General features: G+C 42.9%; 2 protein-coding genes across 6 annotated transcripts in view; both read right to left on the minus strand.

The window, feature by feature from the left end:
• The window catches only part of caps2 (calcyphosine 2), a 37,839-nt gene extending 30,761 nt beyond the window's left edge, over positions 1-7,078 (minus strand). For 3 of the 5 annotated variants that reach the window (XM_052029778.1, XM_052029779.1, XM_052029776.1), the window contains exons 1-4: positions 6,960-7,078; positions 6,754-6,834; positions 5,646-5,692; positions 727-772 (exon numbers count right to left, since the gene is read on the minus strand). In XM_052029778.1, the coding sequence (XP_051885738.1) occupies positions 727-772; positions 5,646-5,692; positions 6,754-6,819 (159 nt within the window). In that variant the 5' untranslated portion in view covers positions 6,820-6,834; positions 6,960-7,078. Of the gene's footprint in view, positions 1-726; positions 773-5,645; positions 5,693-6,753; positions 6,835-6,944 lie in introns of all 5 variants that reach the window. The other 2 variants (XM_052029777.1, XM_052029780.1) reach the window with 2 other exon arrangements.
• A 4,166-nt stretch (positions 7,079-11,244) lies between these two features.
• On the minus strand, positions 11,245-25,187 carry ccdc107 (coiled-coil domain containing 107). The gene is made up of 6 exons (XM_052029787.1): positions 24,961-25,187; positions 19,072-19,274; positions 17,356-17,428; positions 16,581-16,671; positions 13,220-13,317; positions 11,245-12,768 (listed from the first exon to the last, which is right to left on the minus strand). Exons 1-6 carry the CDS (start codon positions 25,097-25,099, stop codon positions 12,476-12,478), a joined length of 897 nt encoding a protein of 298 aa, XP_051885747.1. The 5' UTR covers positions 25,100-25,187; the 3' UTR covers positions 11,245-12,475.
• Between the last annotated feature and the right edge of the window lie 405 nt (positions 25,188-25,592).

A 25,592-nucleotide genomic window follows, 5' to 3' on the forward strand; every position in this document is an offset into this window, starting at 1 on the left:
TAAGGTCATTAAACAACAATTATTGTGGGCATTTTGGTACTATAATGAACACACTGTTTATACTTGAAAGTGTTTTTTTTGAACACATTTATCCCCCTATTCAATCAATATAACAACAATGTCATATTTTTATAGTGTCTTTGATGTATTAAAATGTTCCAAGGCACTTTGTAGAAGCATCTTTGGAAAGGACCAACAATCCCTGTCAAAAATCTCAGCCAAAAATCTCTGCCAAAAACCGCTGCTGAAGTTTTTGGCAGAGTATTTTTCAAGCAGTTGATAGCCTTTGTAAGCGTTAATGGGGAACGAGTGGGGATCGAGCTCAGATTAGAGACTGCCTATCAAAGGCCAAAACCAGTGTGTACTGTATGAACTGACCATTACAACAATCAAAAATTATTGCTCAGCTGTTAAATCATGACATTTAGGTTTGAAATGCAGAAACACCAAAGAAAAATGCCAAGACATCAAAATTCCTGTGGCTCTTCCTCTTTTACTGATGTACCATTAAGGCATTCCCATTTTGTTTTTCCATCCAAATCATTAGAAAGGCATGCATTTCAGAAAGCCAGCATTCTTCAAACATCAGGCAATATACAAACCTAAGCATGTGCCAAACTGTGATATTAATCCATATTAGGGGAAAATTTTCAAACCATCTCATTTCTGGAATGCTAATTTATTGCAAAACAACAAAAATGTCTCAGAGAGTGAATAGCTGCTTACCTCACTGTCTAAATCACCAAGTTTCCCCAAATCTAACATAGGCACACTGAAATGAAGAAAGTACAGTTGTTATGCAAGTATATAAATTGACACTCATCCACCACTTTCAAAAATATACTCTCCCTAAATCACTAGGGTACCAAAGCTGCAATGTGTGCCTCCTACAAAATGTAGCTCACCAAGGCTTCTTCAAGAACAGCTCCTAAATCGCTGTCCTCCAACACTCACAACAACTAGGGCAGCAAGTCCAGGGAAACACCATTACCTCCAAGTCACTCATCATCCTGATTTAAACATACAAATCGAACATCTCTTCTTTGTCATCGGGTGAAAACCTTGGAACTCCCAAACTAACAGTGTCATCGAGAAGCTTCACCACACAGACTGCAGTGGTTCAAGAGCGAAGTCCACCATCATTTTCTCAACAGCAACCAGGATGGACAACAAATGCCACTGACAGACACAGGAGAAATGCAGATGGCAGAACCTGGAGCAACAGACAATCTGCTGGAGGAACTCAGTGGGTTGAACAGCACCTGTGGGAGGAAAGGAATTGTTGACGTTTCGGGTCAAAACCCTGCATCAGGACTGAGAGTGGAGAGGGAAGATGGCCAGTATAAAGAGGAGAGGGGGGAGGTGGTGAGACAGGAGTCTGAGGTGATTGGTGGACTGAGGAGGGGGGAAAGGTGACGGGCAGGTTGCGCCAGGTAGGGGAGGGGAGTGAGGGTCGAGTTGAGAGACAGTGGCAGGTGGATGATAGATGGAGGCAGACAAAGAGGAGAAAAAACTGAGAGGCAGATGGAGCGAGGTGGGAGGAGGGGAGGGTGAAGGTTGGAGACAGCTGTTGGAAGGAGAAAAGCAGGAACACAAAGGGCTCCCAGGGATGGACTCTGATAAGTAAAGGGGATGGGAATGGGAAGCATTAGGGGAGAGGTGTATGGCAGGTAGAACCAGAACCAGATGGTGGTGGTGGGGGGAAGGGGGAGCCTGTGGGTGTGGAGTGGGTGAATAGAACCAGGAGGGGAAGGGGGATGAATATGGGTCACGGGAGCTGGGCAGGGTAGGAAAGGGGACAAAAGTGGGAGGACCGGAGGAGGCTTGGAAGGAGGGGAATGGGGGAAGGGGAAAAACCCACCAAAGTGGGGGGGGGGGCTCCCTAAAATTGGAAAACTCAAGTGTTCACGCCATAGGGTTGGAAACTACCCTGTAGAACACCACTGACACCCAGCTTATAGATTGCATTCACTATGAGAGTGGTTACAGTTATGTAGGGAAATTATGCTTCAGTCATAAGGAACATTGGTCAGACAATATTGGGAGGACTTTTGCACGGTATTGGCCTCCTATTTAAGGAAGAATGCAAATGCATAAACAGTTCAGAGAAGGTTTACTAGACAGTGTGTCTTATTGAAAAGCGGCACAGTGGTGCAGCTAGTAGAGCCAATGCTGCACAGCTCCAGTGACCCTGGTTCAATCCTAACCTCTGGTGCTGTCTATGTGCCTGTGTGGATTTCCTCCAGGTTCTCTAGTTTCCTCCCACATCCCAAAGACGTGCGGGGCAGAAGGCTAATTGGTCACTGTAAGTTTCTTCAATTTCACAGGAGAGTGGTTGAGGGTGAGGGGTGCAGAATTGCTAGGACTGTGGGGAGAATAACAAACATTGGATTATTGGTGCTTGAGTTCGGCATGACCTCAGTGGGCCAGAAGCCTATTTCCATGCTGCATGATTCTATGCCTCCAAAAACAAGGTTGGACAGACTGGGCTTATTATCACTGGAGTCTAGAAGAGCAAGAAGGGACTTGATTGAAGCATACAAGATCCAGAGGGATCTTGACAGGGTAGATGTGGACAGGAATTTTTTTTTTGTGGGAGAATCTAGGACAAGCGATCACTGTTTAAAAAAAGGTATCGTCAATTTAAGATAGACATGAGGAAGAGTTTTCTTTCTCTCAGAGATGTGGTACTTCTGAACTCTGGGCCTCAAAGGCCAGTCAAGGTAGTCTTTGAATACTTTTGGAAGGCAGAGGTAGATAGATCTTTGTTGAAGCAAGGCACTGGCAGTAGGCGAGAATGCAGAGTTGAGGGTTAGCCGTGATGTTATTGAACTGCAAAGGGACCAAGTGGATAGTTCCTGCTCCCAATACGCATTTACACATGCAAATTAATTTAAAAATGAATAAATACCCCATGTCACAGCCAAAATGGAAACTTGACTCGTTACAGCAATAAATTTGAGGATATTGACAACCAGCTTTTCAAGGTTCACAATCAGAAAAGGAAAACCTTGTGGAGATGTTCCAACCTATTTATTCGACAGTCTAGATTTGACAAGAACGTTACCAAAGATGCCTCACTCGACTACTCCACCAGCACTAGCTTCAGAATGATAAGATTGTGGGTTCAAATCCCACTCCAGAAACTTGAGGACAAAACATGCATTGGCACTCCCTGTATAATAATGAATGTGTTTTCCGGTTGGGTTGTTAAACCAAGCTGTCTTTTGCTCTCTAGATATCATAAAAGTTGCTATAGCATTATGTTGAACAGCATGGGAGATGTCGCCAGTGATCTGTGCAATCTTTGGCTCTCGATCAAGATTAGAAAATGAAATTATCTGGTCACTACCACATTTCTGTTTGTTGATGCTCGCTGTCACGCTCCATACAGTACATTTGTGACAACAATTCAAAAATTCAAGATTTACATCAATGTAGGCAGCAGGTTGCAGGTGGATTACTGGGAAAGGATGGGATGTGAATAATGAGACACTCGTAGGTTGAAGACATTATGACGAGACTTTGGATTGGAAGGAGGAAGATAGTGGGGAAGATTGCAAGCAAAAGGACGAAGGGCATTTCATCTGGGGTGTCTTGAGGCTGCAAGTGTGAAAGTCTTATCATCTTTTTACACAACAGCTACATTTTAATCTCACTTCAAAGCTATCCTGAAAGACAAGCTACTTGCTGCAGTGACCTAGCAAATTTTATTGTCCATTCCTCAGTCACCTCTTCTTTGACCCCTCTCGCATGTGCCCCAGGTTCTTGATCAACATTGCTTCTTCCCCAGGCTCTACTCACTGAATAATTCAAGTCTTACAACCAAACGTCACCCAATTTCCGCACAGGTCATCTCATCAAACCTCTTTCATAATTCTATCTTCCCCAAAAAACCCATGGCACCCATTAGTAAATCTCACAGCCCCAATAATATACCGTTCTACTGACAATAAATATGCAAGTGTACCCACATCAGCTCCTACATCATTGTTAGCCCAAATTACAGTGTTTCATTCACAGCTGCGAACTGTGTCTTCCTGCCCTCCAGAGTGCTACTAACATCTTGCACTTTAGCACATTACAGCTTCCTTTTGATAAACAAATGTCTGCACAGGCTAATTCTCTCATTTCTCACCAAAGGACCTCTGATACACTTCATATTCACCACAGAGGGATGGGAACCCGAGTGATAGGTCAGAGGTTGGTGCATTTAGTGTATAAGTAGATGCAGCATGTAGAAGGACTGTGAGGAAGGATAGGCAGTTGAAAGGGCAAAATTGCAGTCAGCTGGATGGGCTGAAGTGTGTCTATTTTAATGCAAAACTCTAAAACTTAGAGCATGGGTAAATACATGGAACTATGATGTTGTGGCCATTACAGGAAAATGGAGGGCCATGTGGGAGGGGAGGGAAGGGTTCAATGGATCTTAGAGCAGGATAAGATGTCGGCACAATATCGTGGGCTGAAGGGCCTGTACTGTGCTGTAATGTTCTATATTTGGAGAATCTCTGCTCACTCTGTGCCATTCAGAAACTACCGCATCCTCCATCCCTTTGCTTGTAATCTTCCCTGTCTTCCTCCTCCCAATCTGAAGTCTCGTCAGTGGGCACAATAAAGTCTTCTACTTACGAGTGTCCCATTATTCACACCCCATCCTTTCCCAGTAATTCACCCCCAACCTGCTGCCTGCATTGATATAAATCTTGAACACATCAAAGAATACATTGAGTCTGTAAAAAAAACAGGAAATGGAAACAGATGAGGCCAACTGAGACTGAAACCAACAAATATCTTTAACAGGTCAGCTAATGCTGGTCCTTTTCTTCCTACTGTACTGTCCCTTCACACCAACTAATTAGAGCAAGCAGTTAGAGATCATTTATCACAGAGAAACCCAAATCATGAGGGCAGGCACGGTAGGGTAGCAGTTAGCGTAACGCTTTACAGCGTCGGCGACCCTGGTTCAATTCTGGCCGCTGTCTGTAAGAAGTTTGTACGTTCTCCCCGTGTCTGCGTGGGTTTCCTCCGGGTGCTCCAGTTTCCTCCCACTTTCCAAAGACGTACAGGTTAGGAAGTTGTGGGCATGCTATGTTGGCGCCGGAAGTGTGGCGACACTTGCGGGCTGCCCCCAGAACACTCTACGCAGAAGATGCATTTCACTGTGCGTTTCAATGTACATGTGACTAATAAAGATATCTTATCTTATCTATCTTATCTAATATTGCTGTCTGACTTTAGGTGAATGAGGCTGAGAAATCCTGTGGCAGCAAGAGTGAATCTTTTTATCTTTTTATACAATAGCTACATTTTAATCTCACTTCAAAGTACCATGGCTACCCTGAAAGACAAGCTCTTGGCCTCGCAAATTTTACTGTTCATTCCTTGGTCACCTCTTCTTTGACCCCTCTCACATGTGCCTCAGGCTTTTGGTCAACATTGCTTCTCCCCCAGGCTCTACTCAACGAATAATTCAAGTCTTACAACCAAACATCACCCGATTTCCACACTGGTCCTCTCATCAAACCCCTTTCATAATTCTACCTTCCCCAAAAAACCCATGGCCTCCAATAGTAAATCTCACATCAAAGAAAAGCAAAGCCGAAAAGATGAACTCATTATTAAATTTAACAACAGATACTTACTCATCAGGACGTGGGCCATAAGCAACGCTGGGACATATCCTCCAACCCTGTTTAGCAAAAAATATTTACAAAGCCAATTATTCCTAAATGATAATGGCAAAGGTGAAAAAATTATTAAATATAAATTAAATTGTAAAAATTATATAAGCTGGTAGCCAGCAAAGTCAACCAGCACAAGAAATTGATAACGTTTAGTAAGGCCCTGGTATTACCAAAGTAATAAAGAGAAAAAAAGTTAGCAAGATGATAGAAAAGATGCTTATAGAGTCATACAGCATGCAAACGGGCCCTTCGGCCCAACTGGTCCATGCCGACCAAGATGCCCATCTAAGCTAGTCCCATTTGCTCTTGTTTGCCCTTTATCCCTCTAAACTTTTCCTATCCATGTACCTATCCAAATATCTTTTGAAATGTTGTAATTGTACCTGCTGCAACCATTTTCTCTGGCAGCTCAATAGTTCAATAAATTATGACTTTGATTTCTTTCCAAAAATACTTTATTCATAATGTATTCAGTAAATCCAAATGGGACGTCTTTATCTGATTAATGTACCAACAGTTCAATACATTCTCTTACAGTGCTTCAATGCCACTTATGTTTCCTCCTTAAACACTGGACACTAAGTGGCTCATCTTTGTGTGACAGCATTCAAGAGGCTGTCACACAAAGATGAGCCACTTAGTGTCCAGTGACCACAAAGCCCTAGGCTGTGATTCTCCCCACAGAGCCTTGGCAGTGCCTGCACTGACCTTCAGTGCTTCCCTCAGGATGTAACTCTTGCCTCTGAGTTCATTCAAACAGAGATCAATAGATTTCTGGACAATAAAGGGAAATCGAGGGATGCGGGGATAACGCAGGAGAATGGAACTGAGGTGGAAGATCAGGCATGGACTGATGGGCAGCAAAACAGGCTTTAAGGGCTGTGGACTCTGTTGGTGCCCCAAATTCTTCTTTGTTAGGGACCTGTCATCTGGAATGAGAAGCTATTTCAGGGTGCCTCTAGCTGGCCAGAAGGTACCACCAAACTTCCTCACCTGGTCTCTTTTCTCATAACCGTAAATGTTTAAGTATTACCCCCCCCCCCCCCAATTTTCTTCTGAGTGTTACCTGTGCAGATTTCTGCCGGGCTGCATTCCTTGATGTTGTGCCGACGCCTTTTACTTCCAGATCCATTTAAAATAGTCAATTCTGTAAAAGTAAACCCCCCCCCCTTCAAAGTTAGCAGAACTGATTACAAGTCACACATCACAGAGCGTTGGGAGTGCACAGGGGAGGATAGGCGCCTCGGCTGTGCTCACCTGGCCTGTGCTCACCTGGCCTGGCCGCACAGGTTGTCCACCGACGCGCCGGCCGCCTCCCGCTCACCTGGCGACTGCCCCACGTCAATCTCTGCGCGTTGCCGTGACGACCACCCCTCGCGTCAGCCTGTCGCCCCGGGACTTCCGGGACCCTCATGCCCATGCGCAGTCGTGGTCCTGGAGGATTGCTGTTCAACCTGTCACTCAAGTCCCTCGCTCCCTGTGCATTGCTTTGCGAGGGACCAGTCTTGCATCCCACCATGTGTCATGAAATGTTGTCACTCTGGAATCCTTTGTGCACAGAAAGTTGTATTTTCTTAGTATATTTTATCGCCTTTCAAGCTGAAAAAGTCCCTTTGCAGCATAATCGCGACTGCAAGAAAGGCAACAGCCAATTTGCAAACATCACGCTCCCATGAATACTACTGTGATTAAAAAAATAGATTATCCCTTTTGGTAATGAGTGAAAAATAATGGCCAAGGCGCCAGGAATATCACCCCTACTCGTCAAAGCAATCTGTCAGTGAATTGATTAACATCTCATCTGACAATCCATGTCTCCAACAGTGTGGCAATCCCTCAGTATTCCAAAGGAGCATCCGGCTGAATTTCTGCGATCGACCACAGGATTTGCTACATTATATCGTATCTAGTCTTTCTTCAGTATTCAAAGTACGCAACAAAAAAGTTTAGCATGTCCCCATTGATCCTTACCAATTTTTTATCGATGCACCATAGAAAGCATCCTATCTGGATGCATCATGGCTTGGTATGGTAACTGCTCTGCCCATGACTGCAAGAAACTGCAGAGTATTGTGGACACAGCTCAGCACATCACAGAAACCAGACTCCCCCTCCATGGACTCTTGTCTATACTTCTCACTGCCTCGGTAAAGCAGCCAGCATAATCAAGGACCGTACCAACCCCAGACATTCTCTTTTCTCCCCCTCCCATCAGGCAGAAGATACAAAAGCCTGAAAGCACATACAACCAGGCTCAAGGACAGCTTCTATCCCACTGTTATGAGACTATTGAATTGTCCCCTAGTACGATAAGATGGACTCTTGACTTCACAATCTACCTTGTTATGACCTTGCACCTTATTGCCTACCTGCACTGCACTTTCTCTGTAGCTGTTGCACTTTATTCTGTTTTACCTTGTACTACCTCAATGCACTGTGTAATGAATTGATCTGTATGAACGGTATGCAAGACAAGTTTTTCACTGCACCTCAGTACAAGCGACAATAATAAACCAATCCAATAGTTCATTCAATCTATCCACAATCTTGCTCTTTCACCATACTCTGCAATTTATCCAATTTCTTTAGAACGTTATCGTTGCTTTTGCTCCCAGCATCTTTTTAAGCAGTGCATTCCAGGTCACGCTATAGTTAATTATCTTTTTTGGGGGGAACCAGAATAAATCCATTTGGAAAAGTAAAATTTAGTTATGCTGAGTGTTGTTATAATGTGGAGAAAATGAACTGCACACCTAAAATAACAAAGTACTGGAAACATTCAGCAGGCCAGGCAACGTCTGTGGAAAGAAAGAGTTAAAGCTTTGGATACAAGAACTTCCATCAGAACTGCAAAAGAGAGAATACAAAGTTAATTTCAATGTGTAGAAAGGGTAAGAGATGGATGGGACAATGGGAATATCTCTGATTGGATGAGGCCAGGGTTGCCATGGAAATAAGCTGTAGCAGTCATCTGCTTGAAAAGCACAGTTGTTTGCAAAGGTCAGAACAGAGCATAAAAAGACTTGGTAAAAGGTGAATATGGTTATAATGTAACTATGAATTACATCACCTGTTTACCACCCAGTCTATTTGTTTCTGCTATTAGTTCTATGCAATTCTATGAAATGCAAAGCAACAATCAGACACAAATTGTCTATAAATGAGTTTTCCATCCCCATAATTACTGGCAATTTTCCAGTTTTAAAATCTTGTGTTGTTTTCATTGTTCTCTAAGCTTGTCTCTCTCCTCCTTTGAGATACACCTTAAAATCTGCCCCTTTGATAGCTTTAGAACACCCATTCTACAACCTCCTAATGTGATGTCAAACTTTGATTAATAATGAAATTCAAAAAAACTGCAGATGCTAGAAATCTGAAATAAAAACAGAAGATACTGGAAACACTCAGAAGATCAGGCAGCATCTGTAGGAAGGGCAACGTTTTTAATTTGTCGACTCTCTTTTCTGGTAACTTGCTGTGTAACTTCACTCCTATCGATGATGATTTTAAGCCCTAGCAATTTCTTTTTAATATATAGTACATTTTGACAGGTTCAAACTTTGAACTAATTGAAAGAGCATTGAGGTTTTTTTTTGCAATGATTAATATATTTAAATTATGTGCTAAACGTGTGACTTCCTTTATAGCAGCAAATAAAAATGAATGGGAAGGCCACAGAAAAATGAACAAGATTCCAAACTGAATATAAAAAATAGCTGAAGGCATCCCAAATACTACCTCGCAAAATATTAAAGTTGTGCCTTTCATATATACCCAATTGCTAACTTACTAAAACAATACTTTTTCCTGATCACAGAAATATGTAAATTTATGAACATTAAAAATTTTAACATCTATATGCGTATCTAACTTCCTATATCCAATTTATGAGAACTGCCTATGTTAAGATATTAGGTAGTTATATCCATGTAGCAGTGGTATTCTTCTTCTGCTGCTTTGCATAGCCTGCCATAGGGCAGGCATAGTAGTGTAGTGGTTAGCGCGACGCTATTACAGCGCCAGCGACCCGGGTTCAATTCCTGTCGCTGTCTGTGAGGAGTTTGTACGTTGTCCCTGTGTCTGCGTGGGTTTCTTTTGGGGGCTCCGGCTTCCTCCCACATTCCGAAGTCATACAGATTAGGAAATTGTGGACGTGCTATGTTGGCATCGGAAGAGCGGCGACACTTGCGGGCTGCCCCCAGAACACTCTAAGCAAAAGATGCATTTCACTGTGTGTTTCGATGTACATGTGACTAATAAAGATATCTCATCCTAAACACAAAGAAATCTCCGTTGCTAACTGCTCCATAATTATCCTCCTGACTACAAATAGATGAACTGGAAAAAATATAGGTGTGAAAAAATACAAAGCAAAAACTTTGGATTGTTTTGTTCTGTGTTCTATCAGGAAATGGTAACACCCAACTGATGAAGGATAATTCACAACACAGGAGGAAACAGTACTTGGATAAACTCGGCCCCATAATTCTGTCCATTGCAAAACTGTTCACATCAGAGCCAGCGGCCTCAGCCTGTGTGACAAGATAACAACAAAGAACCATTGCACCAGGAGAGCACAGCCAAGGTGGCCAGATAGGAAATGATTATGCAGCTGATCACGTACCCATAAACAGTGACAATTAGGATAAAGAACAGGAAATATGAACATTGGCACTGCAGTTGGAGAGTCACCATCAACCTAGGAAGCTGAACTCGAGAAAGTAGATTTAGCCGATTGATTATCTGAGAAAGGTTGGTAGAGAGCAATATTTTGCTAACTTGGGGCTCTGCGAGGAGTATAGTTTAAGATGATTTGAAAGTAAAATACCTTAGGTGATTTGTAATAGTTGTAAGAATAGTCGTAATAATTGTACAAGATGTAATAAGTGACCTGAATAAAGTTGTCTGGTTAAGAGATCCTGGCCTGCTGATTTCCTCCAGCATCATAGCGTTTTTCATTCTTCAAGAGATCCTAGTTCCCTGTCCCATGGTAAATTGTAGTCAATCTAATTTAAGAGACAGAGAGGTTGATAAAACTCCATTTGCACAGAGGGTGGTCACAGGGGTTAACGGGGTAGTTCAAAGAAATAGAGCATGGGTGTAATTAGACGACAACAGGTTATTGGGATAGTGAAAGGGATCGGATGGGAATCAGGTGGATGGAAGCGGGAATGATGAGGAAGGAGACACTAAGAACCATATTTTCTGTACAAATGCCACTGGTATACTCCCCTCACATACCGTGAACTATTCAAAGGGAAAGAAGAAAGAAACAGCACCTACACTATATTCTGGCTATTTCTGAGGAGCAAAAAGCATACATCTGTAATAGTTTCACCTGCATTCATAATCACTTGACTGTGCAAAGATTTGAATATGGGTCTGGGATTCAGAGGGAATACAGGGTCAGTTCCAGGAGACAGGTCAGGGCCGTGCTCGCAGGTAGCCCGACTGGGACTGAGTTCTGAGACTATGAGATCACTACTGCAATAAATACATTTGAGACTCTGTATGTTTCAGTGAATAGTAACTTGATATAAATTATTCAAATAATACATTGAGTCTTTAAATACTTTAATAAGTATTGCATCAAACACTCATCACTGTAAAAGCATTTATGGAGCAGAATGTGGTCACACTATGCCTGCCAAGACAAAGCTTTACAGCCTAATCCCACTGCAAGACACTCAGTCAGGAGTCCTGGAGATTACAGTGCTTTAAGTCCTCTTCTTGGCGAGGCCACCCCAGAATATTGCACACAGCTTTGGTCCACTTACCTAAAAAAAGGATATAGTGCCATTGGAGGCAGACCAAAGGAGCTTCACCAGGGTAACTCCTTGGATGAGAGGGTGTCCTCTCAAGACAGGCTGGACAGTTTGGGTTTGTATTCCTTGGAGTTTAGAAGAATGAGACATACAAGAACCTAAGGGGACTTGACAGGGTAGACATTGAGACATTTCCACATGTGGGAGAGTCCTGAAAATGGGGGCATAACTACAAAATAAGGGGCTGGTCATTTAAAACTGATGTTCGCAGAGGGTGGTGAATCTCTGCCCCTGACGGTGGTGGAGGCCAGAACATTTCAAATATTAAAAGCGGATATAAATATTTAAAAGATCAAGGAATTGAGGGTATTAGGAGTTGGAGAGTGGAGAGCAGCCACGATCATATTGATTGGTGGGGCAGGCTTGAAGAGCCGAGTGGCCTACTCCTGCTCCTAATTTCTTGTGTTCTTTCATTCTTTAAGGCACTTTTAAATTTGACGAGGATTTTTGCCTTCACTATGTTTTCCGGTAATGAGTTCCAGACTCTCTGTGCCTTAGGTAATTTTTTTTCTTGTTGCCAACTTCCCTCTAAACCTACCACCGATGGTCTTGTATCTATGGCTCCTAATTCAGGACTTCTAGATCTGACCAGCTCACTTTGCCTATTGAGTCCCATTTCTGGGTTCTAACCTACAATTGATAAACGAATGATAAAATTATGTATATAGTAATTAAATGGATGCTCCATTTACAAAGAAGAACTTGGATTGACTAAATAATGAAATACTACATATTTTCATTAGTGAATTTTATATACATACATATATATATATATAAACATCAGTACCCTCGAACAACGAAATAATGATTCTAGCTACGAAAGATACTTTCTATAGTTCTGTATATATTGCAGAGATAATAAAGTTTTGGTGCTACCTGAGTGTTTTAAGTAGTAATACATCAATCACATGCAAAACTAAACAATAATAACCAAAATGAATCAATAAGATGGACAAGACATGCTCATTTCACAAACTCATTCATTTTGTTACGTTTTCTCAACTCCATGATCCCATGAGCTTCTGGCAAATCCTCCAGCGCTTCAAAGTCCCCCTCAGAATCCTCTATTGAGGTGTTGTCCACAGACTCAGTCTCATCGAGAAATGATGCTGTAAACACTTTGCTATTTATCGAATCAATATCCTCTGATGAATCTTCCCTGCTCTCCGGGAAGGTCTGATCTTCAGTCAGCTGTGTCTTTTCCTCGGCATCCTGGATATACCCTTTGAAATTCTTAGAGATAGAAAGCAGCTCCTCTAATATGGAAAGAAAATGTTTAGATTACAATTCTAAACAGAAAATTATTACTTATATAAAATTTACAAAACTACCACTACATCACAAGACAAAACGTATTACTTCTTAAAATAGTTTCTTTACCAAATTTCCTATTTTTCACACTTTCAAAAAGGTAAAAAAAAATCTGATTACTATCATGCTCCAATAACAACAAATTACATTTACATAGCAGCTTTAAGATTGTTAAGATTTCCCAAGGAGTTTTACATGAGAATAGTCAGATTAAATTTCACACTGAGCATTGTGACAAAGTAATGGGAAGGCGACAACAAGCTTGGTCAAAAAGTTGGGGTTTAAGGAGTTACTCAGAGGAAGAGCTGCAAACACTACCACAGTTGTGCTACCAGCAGCATAGTTGAAATGATTTATTATTCCAAAACTTTACTATATATACATCAATAACTTTACCATCAATATCAGGTGCCTGCCTCTCTTTTATCAATTTTCTTATTTCCTGAAGCTGTGTCACGATTTCATTCTTCTGCCCAGAAGCAACAGCATTGACACTGTAGTGAATGCAAAGCAATAAAACCAAGCTGTTACACTTAAAGTAAAATTTATTCCCTGGACATATTGGACTGTGCTAAACTTGGCAGGAATAAAAACAAAAACAAGGGCTGGCACATTCACAAGTAAATACATTTTCAAATGGCATCACTCAGTCACTGCCAGACAACCCATCTTGCCCTCCATATTCAATTTTACAAGTATGGAGAAACAAAGGACTGCAGATGCTGGAATCTAGATGAAAAACATACGATGCTGGAGGAACTCAGCAGGCCAGGCAGCATCCGTGGAGGAAAGCAGGCGGTCAACGTTTCAGGTCAGGACCCTTCTTCAGGACTGAAGATAGGAAAAGGGGAAGCCTAATATATAGGAGGGGAAAGCAGAGCAGTGATAGATGCAGTCCTGAAGAAGGGTCCTGACCCGAAACGTTGACCGCCTGCTTTTCTCCATGGATGCTGCCTGGCCTGCAGAGTTCCTTCAGCATAGTGCTTTTCATTTACAAGTATGGAGTTGCATTCTTTCAATACTTATTATTGGAGATTTCTGTCCAATTGTTATTTTCCTCTTAACATTATTTTTCCAATCTTTACTTAGATAAGATCATTATTAGTCATATGTACATCGAAACACACAGTGAAATACATCTTTTGATTAGTGTCCTGGGGGCAGCCCGCAAGTGTCGCCACGCTTTCGTCACCGACATAGCATGCCCACAACTTCCTAACCCATACATCTTTGGAACGTGGGAGGAAACCGGAGCAAACGGAGGAAACCCATGCAGGCACAGGGAGAACGTACAAGCTCCTCACAGACAGTGGCCAGAATTGAACCCGGGTCGCTGGTGCTGTAAAGCATTACACTAACCGCTACACTACCGTGCTTTGTTTCCTGTAAGTGATTTGATGTTAATTTATAATTCCTGACATTATCTATGCATGCATCAATCATCGACTCAAGAGCCTCACTATTGCTAGTCCACACTTTTGGAAGTGTGCTTGTAGCCTTGGAAGGAGCACAACACTTTTGTATAAAACTGATACCTGGACGCCAGGGATTAAAAATGAGAACTCAAAAACTTGTCTTGTATTCCTTGTAACTTTGATCACCAAGGTGTGAGTAAAATATTAAAACAGAAACTGATGTGTGGATAGAGAGAAACAATTTCTACTGACTGGTGAGTGATATTAGAAAACTTGCATAAAAAGGGTAGTAGAAATTTTGGAACTCTTCCACAAAGGACAATTGATGCAAGCCAGTTTTAAATTGATTAATCTCATATCTAATATTATTTAAGAAATATAGGAAAAGATCAGTTTTATCCAGTCATATCCAGGTCAGTTCACAGGTCAGCCATGGTCTTATTGAATCGGGTACAGGCATGAGGGATTAATGACCAGATCAGACCTGTGATCCTGACTGCACATGAAATATGGCTGTTGATGGCAGATGGTAAGAGCTTACAAAGCATTTTCACACACAGGATTACAGATTAAAAGCAATTCAAGTTAGGTAGTCTAAAATATTTTAATTCTCTGATGTTCCTATCTAATCACAACATGACGAATCTGCTAGACGGATTGCAGAGTCTTTTCTGATCCTCAACTGTTTCCAGTAATTAAAGGCACAATGCAAAAAAAATCAACTTTACTGAGTTCAAGAGCCACGAGGTGATGTTGCAGCTCTACAGAACTCCGGTTAGACCACACTTGGAGTATTGTGTTCAGTTCTGGTCGCCTCATTATAGGAAGGACGTGGAAGCTTTAGAGAGGGTGCAGAGGAGATTTACCAGGATGCTGCCTGGATTGGAGAGCATGTCTTATGAGGAGAGGTTGAGCGAGCTATGGCTTTTCTCTTTGGAGGATGAGAGGTGACTTGATAGAGGTGTACAAGATGATAAGAGGTATAGATCGAGTGGACAGTCAGGGACTTTTTCCCAGGGCGACAATGGCTAACACGAGGGGACATAATTTTAAGGCGATTGGAAGATAAGGGGGATGTCAGAGATAAGTGTTTTTTTTTACACAGAGAGTGGTGGGTGCGTGGAACGCACTGCCAGCAGAGGTTGTGGGGGCTGATACATTAGGGACATTTAAGAGACTCTTAGATAGCCACATGAATGATTGAGAAATGGAGGCTATGTGGGAGGGAAGGGTTAGATAGAGCAGGATAAAATGTCAGCACAACATCGTGGGCTGAAAGGCCTGAACTGTGCTGTAATGTTTCATGTTCTAAATCACCAGAGCCCCATTTTGTTCTAAACTTAATGTTTCTCCCAGAAGAAGGGGTAATGAACCTCACGAACAACACACACCCTTACTCACCAATTACCGAAAAATTCCGACATCGAACATAGACTTCAAGGATGGGACGAAATCAACACCTTTATTACCAATAACAGTGAGGCACTTTGTGGGTGGGATTGCAGTGCGGAATGTGTAAACCAAGCAGAAATTAGGGAAGTTGGAAAAGGAGGTCAAAGGCAATGTCAAAGGATTATCAGGGCCAGGGCATCCAGGTGCAAGTTCATTTTTAAATGGCATTTTTACCCATTATCACTGCCAAACAACCCCTTCAGTCATGAGAACAAGTGAAGCAAGAGAATTCCAAACAGCAAAACTTCAGTGGTTGGGACCCCTGCCTCAAATTAAACAGATTGTTGGGGTAAAGCATAGTGATTCAGATACAGCACCCCAAGCTGAAATACAGATCAAAAGGATAGACAGATTTGGATACACAGACAAATGAGTTTCAAGTAAATGTTGAGGGAGGAAGTCAATGGAATTTAGCAAGCTCCAGCATTTCAGAGGAGTTCAATCCAATGGAGAACGAGGGTTGCAGATTGCAGTTTAGAATAAGCTTGAATTTCTCGATGAAGCACAAGGGAGCCAATGAGGAGAACGCTGCAGAGGCAGGAGTCAGGGCAGAGTTGGAACTAGGCAGCCAACAACTGACCGTACATCAGATTTGTTGCCCAGCGTAGGAATGGAGCTAGGACACAATAATGGTGATTTTATAGCAGAAGGGAGAGGGTACTGAAGGAGATCAAGGAGGTGGGAATGGAAACAGGTATCTACTTCACTGTTCCCTCAAAGAGGTGACCGACAGACAAATGAGTAATGGAACAGTCAACCTCAGCAGGGTCACTAAGCAGCCAAAGGAGCAATTGCACTGGTTAGCCAGAGGATCAAACCAAGATCAAATTAACAAGATCAAAATAACACAGTGCAAGAAACAAAAAAAAAGACATAGTACAATCACTTACCAGCTGGTGAGTGGATCCAACTCTTTTACTAACGAGTCCAGCATTCTCTCAGTCTGTGCCAAACGCATCTCTAGCTCAGAGAGCTGATTTTCTAGTGCAAAAAAGTTCCTAATTACTTAGATTGCTCTGAGTCCAAGTACTAATTTTATAAGCATCACTCTTAGCACTGTTGGAAGCACTCTCATTTCAAGTTGAATCAAGCGTCGATGCTCTTCCCCGAAGAATTGTATATTTTGCTTTAGAGCAGTATTAAAATATTTCCAGTCCTCTTCCCCAAAAGTCTTCATTCTTGGGATACATGTTCACTAGAAAGGATAGCTTGTATCATGCATCCCAATTACCCTCTAGCAGGTGGTAAGAGGCTTCTGACTTGAGATACTGCAGTGCCGATTGTGAAGGTACTCCCAAACAGGCACGTGCTTGTGAGGCAGGGGAATCCAGCAGAGGCTCAGGACCACCTCCACCCCCTTTGCAATAATCATGTCATAAAAATGTTTCCAGATGTATAATTCATATATTTAATGCACCCCTTCAAAAGCAATCATTTAAATTCCAGCACACACCACTGCTTCCACAGTGGTGTTAGGTAGGAAGTTCCAGGACAATGATGAAAATGTGAAGCATATCCAAGTCAGGACGATGTGTGATTTGGAGAATTGTGTATCTGCGGTTATTTATCACAACCTTTCTAAAATTCACACCTTGGTTAGCATATGGGATGTTTATCTTCTGCACACTATGGAATTACCAGCATTAGTAATTTATCAACAAGTACCTGTGTTTTTCTTTTTATCTTCAACCTGTTTCTTTTTTTCACTGCTTGATTTTTCATTTTCTTTGAACTTTACCTGAACGTGTAGGAAAAGAAATTAAACAGTAGTAGATAGTAGTTCTAAAAAAATCTTTAAAGAAACAAAGCAATGGATTGTAGATTTTCATAAACAGTAAATTCTAAATTCCAATATCTGTAAAATCAGAATCAGATTTATTATCACTGACTTGTATGTCGTGAAATTTGTTGTTTTGCGGCAGTATAGTGCAAAGACATAAAATCTACAATAAATTACAAAATAAATAAATAGTGCAAGAGAAAAGGAATAACAAAGCAGTGTTCATTGGTTCATATGTGTAGATTATCAAGGACAAAAGCATACAGCCCAGCTGATAGCTCAATGCAACACTCTTAAATGAGATCTCGAGCAAAGGCTCACACACATAGACTCAAAAGACCCAATGCATGTTTTGAAGAGGAATCCCCCTGGTGCCTAGGTCAATCTCTATTTCTCGAGTGATATCGTCAGGAAGTGATTAAGTGATCATTCACCTCATTACTGATTCCAATATCCTGCTTACCGAGATGTGACCATACTTCAATAAATAATTATCACACAAAATTCCACGAATGTGCAAAATACTATAAAAAGTGAGGTATTCCTTCTTTTGACACTGTGGATTGCTTTATTTTAAAGTGTTTTCAATGCCTGGTACAGGGAATTAAATTGTACCGATGAGAAATATTCAAAGGAAAATATGGCTTTGAAATTGTACTAAGAGGTAAAAATGCTTAAACTGTTTATTTTTGATTCCTTTCTGCACTACTTCAAAAATTTAAACCTTTTCAGGATCAACATTTCTACAGAAAGAGGGCAATCTCTGATTGACACAGTATGCATTTTTACACCACAGTAGGTTTGTGCAGTGGTTAAGTGACTGTGTCAGCTATGTTCAGAAGTCTAGACTATTAAACCAGAGAATGCAAGATCACATTTCACTTTGTCTGTAAGGGAAATTGAACTCAGGCACTGAAAACAAAATTGGAACAAAAAGTTAGTTATGGTAAAATTACTAAAAAGTAGTCTGTTTTCAAAACACAAGTTCACAAATGTCCTTTAAGAAAGGGAAACTGCAGGCTTTAGTCAACTAGTCCGTAGATGTTACCAGTCACACAGTAACATGGTGGGTCATGGCCTTCTGAAAGTGGTCTAGCAAACCCCACCAGCCCTGCCTCTGCTGTGTCAATCCTCCACAAGCACACAGAATGCAGTTGCTCAAGAAAGTGAAATACCACGAGAGCAACTCTGAGAGCCGTCAAATTCTGTTAGGTGAAGAATATTAAACAATGTAGGAAAAATGCAGAAAAATGTGCTGATGAAATTTAAATTTATGTAATTAAATAATTCTGCATTAAGAAATTGCTATCAGTCTTGGTGACAATGAAGCCAGCAGAATGTCATAAGAATTTGTTTCACTCATGTCCTTCTACCCATTCTGGCTTATATGGAGCTTCAGACCCACTACAAGGAGGCTGATTGTCAAATGCCTTCTGAAATGGCCAGGCAAGACACTCAGTTCAAAGGCATTTAGCAACAGTCAACAGATACTGGCCCAGCCAGCAATGGCGTCTCAGTAGTGTCATGAATTAATAAAAAACAAAGTCTTGGCAAATTTGATGTCAAAGGTATGCAGTCTTGTGTACTAGTAATGCACTTACTTGCATGAGTTTGTAAACAGCATATACACCTATTCCTATTGCGTAAAGCGGCAACAACTGGAAAATGAATCCTTTGCTTCTGCCTCGAGCCATGTCACCATTTACTTCTTTTTGATTTTTCATGTGCTGCACCCTGAGATTAGGTTGTCCGTTGGGACGATTTGATTCGGGGGTTGTGTACAATGGCTGGCCTCTTCCAGAACCTGAAATATCAATCAAATGAAGGGATTTTTAACAAAAGAGCCAATCACCATTACCCAACACCCCACACATTGAAATGATACCAAACACAAGGCAAACTCAGCCATACAATGTAAGCAATAACTATTTAAAAACACAAATAAAAGAAGAATGTTCGCCTCTCTTAAAATGGCTTGCTACATCAAAAGTAGCCTTCTAATGCTTTATTGTAAATATCAGCAAAAACTGAGATTTCATTGAAACAAAGAGGTGTTCAAATTAGAGGTGTTCCAAATTACATGACATTTGACAGAGCAAACTCAGAAAAGATCCTTTCCCATTGGCTAGTGAGTTGATAACTAGAAGTTGCAAATTTACAATCACTAGCAAAATGAGAAGGAGTGATGAAGAAACAATATATTTTATGCGGAGAGTTGTTCAAGCAGAGAATACAAAAGCAGAGCGGACAGCAAAATCCATACTAACATTGAAAAAGAAAGTGGTCAAATATTTTGAAGAGAAAACTTTAAAAGGTTTGGGGCCAGGGTAGAAAAATGTGATTAAGAGGACAGCTTTTTCAGAGAAAATCCGCATGTTAAGTAGGTCTACCGTAAATTTAATTAACACTGAAATTCAAGGATCTATGTGAATGCCCAAGTAAAACTTGCAACCATACAATGCCCAAATCAGAGGTCCTCATCCTAAATAAGAGAGGTTATCACTTGGATCATATCACATCTGGGAAGACACATCAGTGGCAAACTTCAGGATGTGTGTATTTTTGTGTATTATTCTTGGTATCTTAATAGCATTTATTGGCACGAGTTGCCTCGAGCCACAGTGAAGCCTATAGAAGTTACAAAGGACTAAATTTATGAGATAACCCAGGAACACTTCTAGATGGACACACTTGATATAAATGGGTAGGAAGACAGAAGTTCACCCATTGCCTTTAACTTCAGAAAGAAGAAGGCCAAGTCTAGTACAACCTCATATTCCTATTTACTCAATTCCAACACTTATTGGATTTAAACACATTTCATTTACACATAACTTGCAGTAATCATGAGAGCTCCCAGTTGACCTTTAATGGTATGTGTGTTTGGTAAATGCTAGGTGAATTACCGCCAAAGCTCATCAAAAATAACCCTACAACTTTATTGGAAGATTTGCTTAAATTAACTCTTCACTCACCAAACACTTTACTTGAACTTTAGCCACAGGAAATGAAGCCTAAAAACAAAAAGGAATAAAATGCACCTTTGGTATAGAAAAGGAGTAAGTTGGTGAAGAGAGGATAAAATATTGAGGCCACAAAAATAAAAACAGGTGTAGTGAGAAAGCACCTACACAGATTCAGAACATGTACACAATTTCAGTGAAGCTATCAGCAAACTGAAGAATTGCATTTTTTTTTAATATAAACCACATTAACCAATGATAATACTTACAAAGACATTTCCTTCACACAGGCATGCAATGACACAAGCCATAGGTTGAGAACACTACTTACTAATGTATTATTAATGCTTTAGGGTATTAGAACATACACCTATTCTATCAGGTGTATCTCAATGGTCACTCTCTCATCTGAGTCACAGGGTCATGGGTTTCGACCACAATGCAGAAATATGCACATATAAACCTGTAGTGCATTACTAAGGTAGAGTTGCATCTGTGGTGCCATCTTTCAGATGAGACATTCTCAATTCTTCAGAATCACAGAAAGGATACAGATCAGGAGGCTATTTAGCTTGCTGAGTCCATTCCGAATACATTCAAGAACAATCCAGTCAGTCCCCACTCCCTGCATATTATTTATACAACTCCCTTTTGAAGACCAGAATTGAAGCTGGCTCCACCACTACCATAGCAGTACATTCCAGACCCTAATCACTGTGTCCTCATTTCATTTTTGCTTCTGTTCCAATCACTTTCATTTGCTTCATAGTCATTCAGCACAGAAACAGGCTCTTTGGCCCCACCAAATCTATGCCAACCAAACAGCACTCAATTACACTAATCTCATTTTATTCTTCCCACATTCCGTCACTCACCTATATATACTAGGGGCAATCTAGTGTCCAATTAACCTACCAACTTGCACTTCTTTGGAATGTGCACCTGGAGGAAATCCATGCAGTTCTAGGAGAGACAGCACTGGCAGTTAAGATTGAACCCATATCATGGGAGCTGTGCGACAACAGCTATACCAGCTGTGCCAACTCTCCAAAATTAGGAACCCTTTTACTCTGTCTTTCCCTATCATAATTCAGAAACACCATCAGATCCTCTCAGAAACCCATCTTCTCCTTCCGATCCATTTAACTAAAATCCCTCATCCCTGGACTCATTTTGGTAAATTTCTTTCATATGCTCCATAAAGTCTTTATACCTTTTCTAAACAGTACTAGACACAAAATTCCAAAAGTGGCCAAGCAACATTTTGTAAAGGTTTACCATGAATTCCTTACTCTTGTATATACCTCCATAAACCCTAGGATACTACGTTTTTTCTATCCACTTCAAGTATAAACATGAAAAATAAGAGGACACAAGGCCATTCCAGCCTGCTTCATTATCAATCATAGCTGATTTTATACCTAAGCACCATTTTCCTGCACCATCCTCATGTCTCTCGATTCCCCTAAATGTCAAGAAACCTATAAATCTGAATGAACACAATGACTTAGCTTCCAACGTTGTTAGGAGGTACAGAATTCCAAAGGTTCACAACCCAAGTGAAGAAACTTCTCATCTCAATCCTAAACAGCCCTTACTGCTTATTCATAAACTGTGACCACAGCCCTAGTCTCTCTAGATAGAGGAAACATTCAACCTGCATCTAGCCCATCAAGCCTTTTAAAGAATTTTGTAAATTTTGGTGAGATCTCCTCTCATCCTTCTGAAGAACAGTCACAGAATATTCAATCTTTCCTCAGAGTAAGTCCACCATCCCCGCCCAGTCTAGTGAACCTTCACTACCAATTCTCTATTGAAAGTACACCCTTTCTTTGACAAGGAGACCAAAGCAGCATACAATACTACAAATACAGTCTCCACAAAGCCCTAAGCAATTGCAATAAGGCTTCCTTATTCCTCTAATCAAATACACTTCTAACAAACACAACATACCACTTACCCTCCTAATCACCTGTTGGCCTTTGTGACTTGTATACAAGCACACCTGGGTCCCTCCGAACATCAACACTACCCAATCTCTCACCACTTACAAATAGTCTGCTTTTCCATTATGTTCATCTAAGTGGATGACTGCACATTTTTCCACATTATATTCCATCTATCATGTTCTCAGTCACTCAGTTCATCCACAACTCCTTGAAACCTCTTTGCATCCTCTTCCATAACCACAATCCCATCTAGTTTAGTACATTTGGAAATATGATATTTAATTCCTTCTGCCAAATTTTTGATATAGATCATGAATAGCTGGGGTAACAATCCCTCTGTTTGTGCAGGCACGGTAGTGTAGCGGTAATGTAGTTTGAGCAGGCATGGTAGTGTAGCAGTTAGTGTGACGCTATTACAGCGCCAGCGACCCAGGTGCAATTCCGGCCACTGCCTGTAAGGAGTTTGTACGTTCTCCCTGTAACTGTGTGGGTTTTCTCCAGGTGCTCCCGTTTCCTCCCACATTCCAAAAGACATACAGATTAGGAAGTTGGGGGCATGCTATATTGGCACCGGAAGTATGGTGACACTTGCAGGCTGCCCCCAGAACACTCTACGCAAAAGATGCATTTCACTGTGTATTTCGATGTACATGTGACTAATAAAGTAATCTTATCTCTGGTACCCCACTCGTCACAGCCAGCTAAGCTGAGAAGAATCCATTCACCTCCATTCTTTGCTTTCTGTCCAATGACCAACTTCCAATCAATGTCAGTACATTACTCCCTTGAAGTCAATTACTGTTCTACTCACAGTTCATAATGCCTCCAAGTTTTGTTTCATCTGAAAATTTGGAAACTGTGCCATGTACACCCAAATCATTGATATATATTAAGAAAAACAGTGGTATTAGTATCAACCTCTGGGCAACTCCACTGTAAACCTTCCTCCAGAACAACAATCTTTCTCATGGGAATGTGTTTACAATACAGTGGAAACATTTCCAGTTTTTAAAAAAAAGTCCCTTGGATGATCATTTTTCTCAGGTGGGCCTTGAGGATGCCACAGGATTGTTTCAGAAGACAACGGGGGAGTTAGCCCATCTCTTAATGCAGATTTGACCTGACCCACCCCTAAATCAGAGCCTGCACATTCCTCTGAGACTCTCTCCACCCAAAAAGCATGTACTTTACCATCCTGGTGCCCCTACCCTGCCCATCAAAACCTATCCCAGTGCCCGTACCCAGCCCAATGTCTCACCTGGTGTCTATCCCTCAACCCAGCATCCACCCTCCGCTCCCTCTATACCCCACCCAACCCTCCCCTCTCCTCTCCACCCACTCTCCCCTTTGTACCCCACCCTCCCCTCTCTACACCCCTCCACCCTCCCCTCCACCCCACCCTCTGTACCCCACCCTCCCCTTCCCCTCACTCCACCCCACCCTCTGTACCCCACCCTCCCCTCTCTACACCCCACCCTCTGTACCCCACCCTCCCCTTCCCCTCCCCTCTCCACCCCATCCTCTCCCCCTTCCCCTCCCTAACACCATCCCACCCTCTGTACCCCACCCTCCCCTTCCCCTCACTCCACCCCACCCTCTGTACCCCACCCTCCCCTCTCTACACCCCTCCACCCTCCCCTCCCTACCACCCTCTGTACCCCACCCTCCCCTTCCCCTCCCTCCACCCCACCCTCTGTACCCCACCCTCCCCTCTCTACACCCCTCCACCCTCCCCTCCCTACCACCCTCTGTACCCCACCCTCCCCTTCTCCTCCCTCCACCCCACCCTCTGTACCCCACCCTCCCCTCTCCACCCCATCCTCTCCCCCCTTCCCCTCCCTAACACCATCCCACCCTCTGTACCCCACCCTCCCCTTCCCCTCCACCCCACCCTCTGTACCCCACCCTCCCCTCTCTACACCCCTCCACCCTCCCCTCCCTACCACCCTCTGTACCCCACCCTCCCCTTCTCCTCCCTCCACCCCACCCTCTGTACCCCACCCTCCCCTCTCCACCCCATCCTCTCCCCCCTTCCCCTCCCTAACACCATCCCACCCTCTGTACCCCACCCTCCCCTTCCCCTCCACCCCACCCTCTGTACCCCACCCTCCCCTCTCTACACCCCTCCACCCTCCCCTCCCTACCACCCTCTGTACCCCACCCTCCCCTTCCCCTCCCTCCACCCCACCCTCTGTACCCCACCCTCCCCTCTCCACCCCATCCTCTCCCCCCTTCCCCTCCCTAACACCATCCCACCCTCTGTACCCCACCCTCCCCTTCCCCTCCACCCCACCCTCTGTACCCCACCCTCCCCTCTCTACACCCCTCCACCCTCCCCTCCCTACCACCCTCTGTACCCCACCCTCACCTTCCCCTCCCTCCACCCCACCCTCTGTACCCCACCCTCCCCTCTCCACCCCATCCTCTCCCCCCTTCCCCTCCCTAACACCATCCCACCCTCTGTACCCCACCCTACCCTGCCCTCCCCTCTCCACACCCCGGGGTGGTCCTGCACACCTATTCGTACCACCGCCCCCCCCCGGGGCCAGATGTCCCCCGACACCCCGCCACCGCCTACCTGGGCGCCGGTGTCCCGCTGCCGACAACCGCGCCGCCGCCTCCTTCCCTCCGCCCGCCCCAAGCAACATCCTCGGCACCACCACAAACGCGCAGATGAAGAGGCACACGGCCAGCGCCGTCTGCTGCGCCATCGCCATGTTCGGCAGTAGGCCCCAGACACGGCCCCGGCCTGGCGTAGAGAGAGAGCCCGACTGGGACCGACCCCTCGGCGCCGCTCGCCCTACGGAAAGCGAGACGCCTCCGCCGTACCAACAGTTTCGAAACGCGAACGCCTTTTACATCCTTGGTCTCCACTAGAGTCAGTAGTTCTGCTTTGGCTGTGCTGCATTGGGAATGTTTCCAGATGATGACTGATGCAGGAAATAAAACTTGCACAAATTGATTAATTTTCATTGTATAATATGGGTGCGTCCTCTAAAAAGGGCACACTGTTGAGATTTGTTTTTGATGGTGCCTCTGGGCTAACTGTACCACCTTCAGATTCCATTAAATTTAGATGACTGTAACTGATTAAAGAATGGGGTGTTGGTCTACTTTAGGCACTAACTTGTTCCGGGAATACAAATTTTAGGAAGACCCATCACCAGATGTTCAGGTCGATATCTGGAACATATTGCCAGAGGAGGTGGT

This window comes from Pristis pectinata, chromosome 15 (genome assembly GCF_009764475.1).
Source record: "Pristis pectinata isolate sPriPec2 chromosome 15, sPriPec2.1.pri, whole genome shotgun sequence".
In the NCBI taxonomy this organism is placed as follows: domain Eukaryota; kingdom Metazoa; phylum Chordata; class Chondrichthyes; order Rhinopristiformes; family Pristidae; genus Pristis; species Pristis pectinata.